The 8,913-nt window shown below is 51.4% G+C and overlaps 1 protein-coding gene across 1 annotated transcript in view; it reads right to left on the bottom strand.

Moving 5' to 3' along the window:
* EPB41L4B (erythrocyte membrane protein band 4.1 like 4B) overlaps window positions 1-8,913 on the bottom strand; it is a gene marked incomplete at its 5' end in the record, with an annotated part of 122,714 nt that extends 113,801 nt beyond the window's left edge. The window contains one exon of the mRNA XM_004677958.2: window positions 8,791-8,913. Coding sequence (XP_004678015.1) covers window positions 8,791-8,913 — 123 coding nt within the window. The remainder of the gene's footprint in view (window positions 1-8,790) is intronic.

Raw genomic sequence — 8,913 nt, 5'->3', positions numbered from 1 at the left:
CCAGTTCTGTATGAATAAATCAATACATCCTATTAAAAAAAGGAAAGACATTCGGACCCAGGCTACAACATGGACAAATCTTGAGTGCACCATGCTAGGAGAATGAAGCAGACACAAAAGGCCAAATTCTGTGTGATTCCACCTATAGGAGGTACCTGGGAGAGTCAAACTCCTAGAGACAGAAGGCAGGATGCTAGTTGCCAGGGCCAGAGGGGAGCTAGTGTTTAATGGGTCGAGTTTCAGATGGGGAAGACAGTTGTGAAAAAACATGAATGCATGTAATGCCATGGAATTATATGCCCAAAAATGGTTCAAATGTAAATTTCATAGTACTTACATTTTACCACACTTTTAAAAAAAAACCACCTGTAATTCAAGGCATATGCAGTGAAGGGGGCAGGCAGGATAAGGAGAAGCGTATCAGGCCAACCTGAACCCATCAGAGCGGGCTAACACACAGTGGTCGACGACATGCCACAAAGTCGGTAGGGGCTGAAGCAGGCAGTCTGCATCCACCCTGGGGCCCAGCTCAGCGCTGGGTAACAAGGAGGCTCCAGAGCACCCCTCAGTGGCCCAGGACCCTCGGAATATTACCTACAGTTCTGAACTTCAAGAAGGAAAGGCTGGGGCACTCAGCCAACCGTGACTCTGGGGGGGGAGGGAGGAGATGCTGTAACAAATGAGACGTGGTGGGCAGAGATGAAACGCCAGAGATGCCAAGAGGCAAGGTGCTCAGGAGAGAAGGTGACTTGTATTGCATGAAATCACAAGTCTGATCCCAAGGATTCTGAGCTTCCCAGCGGCTCCAAGGGTCACACATTTCCATCAGGAAGGCTGCGTGTGCACTGTAGGGGCTGGAGGAGAGCCCTGGAAGATGAGTCTGGAAGCCTAGGTTCAATTCTGGCTCTCCCCCTGAGTGGCCCTAGGACATCTGCTCCCCCAGAACATGTGCAAAGGAGGCAGTGATACCTTCCCAGACACTCACAATTAAGGGGACACACACACATATATATACAGAGAGATGGGGGTGGGGTGGGAGGTCGAGTGAGGGGATTTAAATAATTCAGAATAAGCACAGTCAGAATAAGCACCGAAGAGGGGACAAAACTGGGGAGAAGTGTGTCAGGAAGGCTTGGGAGGGAAAAATTTATAACAAAAAAGGTTATAGACCAGGCAGAGGGAAGCACCAAGATGGAAAGGAGCAAAATGAAAACAACTAGCTGCTATGCAGCAGGATGGGAAGATGTAAGCTTTTTTTTTTTGTGATAATTTTGATGTTCTATTAAACACTTTTTTAAAATGCAGCCTATCTGTGACCTCAGTATTGAAGAATTATGGCCATCAAATTAAAATGCACTCTGAACAGAAAGATAATTCAGCATGTATAACTAAGATGTAAATCTGACCCCCTTCTGAGCTGAGGGCCCCCCTCTACCTCAGAAGAAAAAGCCCACCCAGCCAGCCTCCCATGTCCTGTCACACTCTCAGAGGGGGGACCTGGCCAGCCTATCTTTACTGCCCATGTGACAAGAGCAAATTTAGACTTCTCAACCTGCTAAGCCCCATTCTCCTCTCTACAAAACAGCAACTCCCAACAGAGGTTTTGCAAGGATTTGACCAGACAATCACTTAACTAGCACAGTACCAGCCCTGCAGCAGGGGCTCATAAGCTTTGCTCTTATTAACTCAAGACTTTTATCTGTGCTTCAGAGGTGCCTCACTTGTCCTGTTAAGACTCTGGGACAAGCTTGAGTTCAAAATCCTCCCCAATCCCAAGGGTCCCAGGGCCCAAGGAGCAAGATTCTCTAGTTCCCATCCTCCACTCCTTTGCAACTGCTATTTCCTCTACCCCAACACCCCCCCACCAAATCCTACATGTCCTTTGGGACAACCTGTGGTCACGCTGGGCATCAGACTATCTCCAACTCCACGGCACAGGCCAGATGCGTACCCCAGCTTTATCTCACATGGGGTCACATGTTGCGCTGTCTCCTCTACTAGACTGCACCCTTGTATATCCCTCCCCGATATTTAATGCAGTCTGAATGCTCATAAGTCTTTGCTGACTAAAAATATATACATTTTGGAAAATGATTAAAAAGTAAACCAGAAATTAAAATTCAGTGGGACTAGTGAGATACATCCATCTCTGGAGAGAAACCAAAGAAGCTGCAGGAGGAGCGAGATTAGGGGATCCCAGAAACAGGGGGCATACCTGGGCTGCTACAAGGCTCCCGCCTGTCTCTGCAACATCAGCAGAATGTGGAACCCTCTAGACAGGTGAGCGTGAAGACCCACCCAAAGTGATGTTTGGAACATGAGTCCTCAAATGTGACACCAGTGGGATCTCTTACCATAAGTGGAGACCACAGAGGGGAAGGAGCCCCAAGAATGCAGGGCTTGCTGGTCACCCAGGCAGAGCAGTAGGCAGCACACAGCTCAGGTGGGCAATCTGCTCTGAGGGTTCCCCACACCAGCTAAGGTTCCCAGTAAGTGTTAAGTTGGGAAGGGGGCAGGTGGTGTGGGGAGGGGGAAGACAGTGATCGAGGGCCCCACCTTAAAGAGACACAAGCTTGGGGTATAAATTTCCCAGGGGAGACTTTCATCAACTCATTTAAGTTCATCATTTTAAGCACACAGTTATGTCTAAATATGAAAAAGGACCAAATGGATACACACCATGACTTGAACAGTGATTGTCTCTGATGAACTCTGAGATGGTTGGCTTCTCTATATGTTCTACTGGGGCTGCCTTATAAACATGCTTTAATATGAAATAAAAGTAGGGGAGGCAAGCAATCACCAACGTGGGGGGAGAGTCACCACCACCTAGACGAATCAGCCGCCGGCTCTGCCCACGTGGCTGCCATAGGCAGAGAATGCCAAGGGCAGCAGAAGCTTGCTGGATCCAGAAACCTGCAGGCAGAGAGCAGGTTGGCCAGGAGCGAGGCAGTGCAGAAGGATGAAACATGTGTTTTGAGGACAAATTGTGGGTGGAGGATTTCTGTTACAGAATGGACTTTTTCTCAGTCCCTATGCAAGGATTTAAAGGAAAGTTCTACCTACTCCTCCTCCCCCAGGCCCTGGCCTTCTATTTCAAAACTAAACAGACCTGTGCCTTCATCCATAGCGGTGCACTTGGGACAGGATTCAATGCGATTATGCACGTGAAAGTGTTCAGCCAGTTAATATTTATTCAGTCCTGGACCAGTGTAGGGTCATGTTACTGGCACTCAGAGGCAGAACAGACACGCCCCCACCCCCTCAACACCCCACAGCCAGCAAGTGTGGAACCAAAGTTAGATGTCACATACATACACCATTCAGGAAAGATGCTGGTCTTTGTCTTTCCACCCCCGTCTCAGCCCACCTTTTAAAACAAAGGTTTTTTTTGTTTTTTTTTAAAACATAGGTATTCTCGGCTCTCGATGGTCTCACTGGCATCTGGTAGGGGCCACATTGAGCCAAATACCTTCCCTTAGGGGCAGGAAAAAGCAGGCCACCCAGCGGCCTGGAAGAAGGCAAAGTCATGCCCATGGCAATCAGAACCTTGGGAGTGGGGAGAGATGAGGAGCTGCCTTCTCTTTGCTGGGGTGCCTTCCGTGGCTCTGCATCTCTTACCCTAAGGAAGGGGAAGAGAGATCACCCGTACCCCCCAAGATAGACCATGATGCTTCCACCTTCCCTGTCCATACACTCAACACCATCTGCTACCCACCCTGGCACTCTATGCCCCTCTTGCTGCCACCTGACCTACCTAATGCAACAGCCTATCATTGGTCTTAAGTCTCCCTTCCAGCCTAGTCCCTATTCTGCTGGGACAAAAATGGGCTCCCTAATGCTCCGGTAGGAAACGGTCAACTCCCAACTCAAAGGTACTCATCACCTGGGCCCAGCAGCTCTTAGTGACCAGTATAGCAGTGCCATCTGCTCTCCCAATTCCAGTGTCTGTGATTTTCAAAGGACGTGAGAGGCCCTTCATCAGAATCCCCTGGGCTACCCGAGTCCAGCTTCCTTAAACAGTCAGAAATGTGGCGGGGGGGCGGGGTGGAGGGGGCGAGGGATTCTGGAAATTTTAATTGGAGAAAAGAAAGTCCTGGATGAGTGCTGTGCACACTAGAGTCAGAGAACCACTGTGCTGGAAAGTCCTCTCTTCCAGGGAAATGTGTCCCACTGTCAACTGCCAGAAACATACCGTTTCCCTCCCCAGTCCTATGTGGGTCTGGGGGGATGGGGTAGGGAGTCACCTCCAAGGGCAAGGCCACCAAGGTCCTCAAAGAAGCCCATTGTAACTCTCCACTGAGTGCCTAAAGGGACATCAGTTCACAACCTCAGTTCCCCACATACACAACAGGTGCAACACGTACAACATCAGATGCTGTCTAGGGATCCTTTCCAAAGCCACGGTGAGGTGTGTGTTATATGATGTCATTTTGCTGGTTCAGCAGTTCTAGACCTAAAATTCCAAGAACCATTATTTATTTTTTTGTTTGGGCTGGGGGGCTTCTTTTCTAAATCAAAGTGAGACTCTTAAAAATCATCGCTCATACTACATCCAACTTTCAGTTTCCATTAAAGGAGAAGCAACTAATATTTAGCCTTCCTGGCACAGCTTTTTTTAAGTGTTCCTTACTCGAAAATTTTCCAAACCCTTTCCATAGGCCAAAGAGGAGGCGTGAGACATGTCTAAGATTACAACCTACAAGCAATCCTCGGCACCCAGCTGTTTACAGAGGCTTTTTAACAAAGATTTATTTATGTATGCATACAGAGGCTTTTTATAGCCTTCTTGTCATGTCATCCTAACAGCCCCATTCTAAAGACGCGAAAACCGATGCTCAGAAAGATTACACTGCAGTCAGTCCGAGGCTGCACAGCCAGGCTGCATACTCAGAGCTGAGACCTCTAGCTACTGGGCTCCATGCCTGCACTGGACCCAGCGAGCCGGCACTGAGGTCCGGACACTGTCTGTGCCCTCCGAGGCATGGTGGGAGCTGACCATTCAGCCACACAGCCTGACAGCTTTTCACACACAGCTGCTGGAAGACTGTGTGTGCTGAAGAGGGGGGAGCCGGGGCTGAGCAACAGCCGCACGAGCAAAAGGATGCCAGGGATTTAGTCAACAGAGAGCTAATATGAGTCAACAGCGAGTGCCACTGCCAAGCACACTAATGGGATCTTCAGCTGCGTTAATAGAAGGAAAGAGACTGGGGCAGGCAGAGGGAGTCCAGCTCGGCTCTGACCACACCACACCTGAAGGCTGGGCAGGGCAGGGCAGGGTCAGGCTAGAGAGGGAGTCACCTTCTAAGGCAGGGCCAGGTTGTCTGGAGAGGAGTGGCTCACAGTGGCATCGTGGTTTTGTAGGCTGAGCCAGGGACTCCCCTGGATGCTGGCTGTGTGCAGTCCACTTGACACTGCATGGTATAGCAGATTCTGAAAGAGCCTTTTATTCGTTTTACCCAAGACTGGGAAACTACTCTCCATAGCAAAGGTTAAGAATACCCAGAAGAACCTTTCTGGTACTGTAGGGGTTAAAGTCTCAGCGCTATCAAGCTATCACCAGCCACTGAGGCCCAAATTTGATCCCTGGCCAGGAAGCTGACCCACATGTCACAGCAGACCTCTTCTGTCTCACCCATTGCTCCCCTCAACAGTGTATTTCAGGAGATCCGCCTATTCTGCTCCCCACTCCATCTCTGGTGAATCCTCTCATGTCATGCACCTCTGGTCTACACCCTAGTTCTTGAATGCATAAATAAAAACTAGATAATTTTAAAAAAGAATACACAAGGGTGCAGAGGGGTGAAGCCCCTCACCAGAAAAAGATCACAGCTAAAGAACACGACAGTGGCTCCCCCTTTATTGGAAATGACAGTTGATCTTTGGCTTGGCTCCTAAGTTGACTTGACACACAGCTATTATAAAAAAGTCCAACAGACATGCAAGTGGACACCCTATAATCTCAAGTGTCAAAAGTCTCCAGATAGTCTTCCCAATTCAGCCCTTCCCCTCCCCTGGGGAGCCTGTCACATCCCTTAGCTTCACATACAAAAAGATGTTCCAACCTGCGTGGAGTCTCAAGGACACTTCTCACTCGTTTCTGTGTCCATGACATAGCACTGGGCCCACGGGAGATGCCCCATAAATGCTGACTGAATAGAAAAGTTAGGTGCCCCAGGAACTGCCACACTGAGGTTGGTGTGTCCCAAGCAACTTCAGAACATGAGTACCTTGCTTGATAAGGGCTAATCAAGTGGTTTATGGCAATGCATAACCACTGAGTGCTGAGCAAAGGAATTCCTGACTTCACACCAGCAGAGGTTCTCCTGACAAAGAGGTGGTGGGAAGTCTGGCCAGTGTGTGAGCTCCTATGGAAGTGACTGAGAGGGAGAGCCTGGCGTGGAGAACCAAGGCATACCTTATGTGCGGCCCAGGCAGCCCTGCCAGTCCAGAAGTGGTAAAAAGTCAGGATGGCAGAAAGGAGAATGGTGACAACTGAAGCCAAAAGTCAAAAAGGCGAACATAAAAAGTGAGCTCCATGAAATGGGTCTGAGGGAGGAGCCCCTCCCCACCCCAAGGACAAACAGGTGGGGAGCTGGCCACCTGGCGTTAACCTCATAAATCCCAGAATCAATCAGAACTGAAACGCTAATCCAGGAAGCCTGGCGCAGGAGGCTGTGATGTAGTCCCAATACCTAATAAATCTTTAATAAATCGACGATCTGGGCACACTGGCAATTCTTCATATTTCCTTCTAGAGACTTCACCTGACAATTCCCCCCCCCCCAGGTAATTTTTATGTGCCTTTCTACTGCAAGCATATGCGTATGTCTGTAAATAAACCATGTCTTAAAGACCCCAAGAAATCATTTGCCATCATGAGAAAACCTTCTTTTGACAAGTAAACTGAAGAAAGCTTTGCCTATGCAAATGAGCCCCTTCTCCCTAGGGGTCCTGAGCTGGTGGTGGGGGTGGGAGGGGGTGGCCCCCAGCTGCCTGAGCGGGCACCACCCAGAGCCTGCAGGTTCGTTTCAGTACAAGTTTGGGTCTACTCCCCAAGCATGCACTTGACTCAGTCTGTATTTTTTCATCCCAGAAACACCACTTAAGCCTGTCGCACAAACCTGACAGAAGCAATACATTTTATAAACGAATCATTCCCAGGGAAGAGACAAGAAAATCATCAGCGAGGAGCACTGTCAAAGTTCCCAAGGATGCCATTCCTCTCCCAGATCCCAGAACCAAATACGCCACATCCTCTCCACACACAACTGTCCATCTCCCCACTCTGCTTAGCTCTTCAGGCCTCCTCTCCCGGCTGACTAAACGCTGGAGAACCTCATTCTTGGGGCGCAGTAACATTGTAATGCTATGTTAAAGACTACAACTCTGAGCACTGCTCTGTTGTCACCTTCTCGAGAGTTAAAAGCCCCCCCCCCAAAAAAAAGGTATCATCATAACAAAATGGTACCTAGAGAATAGGAGGATGGGAGGGGGGCGGGGAGAGCCATACATCGAACCCTCTCAAAATTAAACATATACAAGGAAGCTTTAAACTCCAGGTCAGACTGGCTCTGATTTTCCCATCTGAAGACCTTACAGGTTCCTTGTTCTCTCAAGAAGTCCAAAGAATTTTCCTCACTCAAGGGAGCCTAAACGCTCTCTGAAAGTCCAGCTATGTTGTTTTTCCCCCTTGAGACCCTCGGGATGATCTGTGACATTTATTGTAAAGCTCAATCACTGTTGTGCCCTCAGCCACACGAAAGGATTCCCAAAGGCACCGTCTGCCCCACAGTTGGGTGCACAGCAGGCGCCCCATTAATGTGAGGGTTTGATTTGATCGGATCTGGCCCCTTAGGCTATAAAGACAGTCGGTAGCCTGGCGCCCTGGCCCTGACGGCAGCACCAACCTAGCTCTCATTGAAGGGAGGTGGGGTGCAATGCAACCACCTGTGGGCGGGTGGCAGGGGACTCAGGCCCCAGGGCGGTCGCCTCGGGTACCTACACGGCCCCACGCACGTTGCCCGGGGAAAAGTCCGCGCACCAGGCCGGCAGGGCGCCGGGGAGCCGCCTCTCAACGCACCTGCTAAGGCTCAGACCGCGCAAAGTTGGCCAGGTTCCAGCAGTCGACTCTCGAATTGGCGCCCAAGTGGCCCAACCCCCTACGAGGCTGCAGGCCCGGTGGGCTCTTTGGGATGGAGATGAGGGGGCATTGGGGTGTGTGCGTGTGTGAAAGGGGATCTGGAGAGCACAGAAATGGTCCCCTGGCTCCCTCCCAAACTTGGGGCACCTGCCCGGCAGCAAGAGAGAAGGCTTCAACCCTGCCACCTCATCAAGGCCCGGTGGCGAGTTTGTGGGCAAGTGGGCCACCCGGGGGCAACCCCGCATTGCTTTAAGATTGTCTAACCAATAACCCAGCACCAAGAAAACACCGGCTGGAACCTGGGAGGGGGCCCGAGGAAGGACAACAGTCACCCGCGCCGGGGGAGGAGGGGCACTCGGGACGGCAGACCGGGTGCGCCGGGGAGGGAGGCCCAAGGGACGAGGTGGGACGCAGAGAAGGTGCCAGCCCGCTGCGCGAAGTGCCAAGGCAGGTGCGCCAGCCAGGAGTAGGGCCCCGGAAGAGACCGGGGCCGAGTGGCCCAAGATGGAACCAGGGTTAAGGAGCGCTCCGGGAAGGGGGAGGGGACCCCCGGCGAGGTGCGGGGAGAGCGCCCCGGCGGGAAGCACTGGGGGAGGGGCGCCCCGGGGCGCAGGGTGCCAGTGCCCGGGTCCGGCCCCGTCACTCACCGGCAGGTCCACGCTCACTTCGGTTCCGTCGAGCAGGAAGACGCGGCAGTAGAGAGTGGCCTTGGCGGCGCCGGCGGCAGAGATGTGCACCGCCGCGCCGCCCGTGAGCAGGGGCCCGCCGCC

This window comes from Condylura cristata, unplaced genomic scaffold (assembly GCF_000260355.1).
Source record: "Condylura cristata isolate star-nosed mole 26May11 unplaced genomic scaffold, ConCri1.0 scaffold00006, whole genome shotgun sequence".
In the NCBI taxonomy this organism is placed as follows: domain Eukaryota; kingdom Metazoa; phylum Chordata; class Mammalia; order Eulipotyphla; family Talpidae; genus Condylura; species Condylura cristata.
Note: the sequence above shows the minus strand (reverse complement) of the source record. Positions and strands in the feature narration are given on the sequence as shown.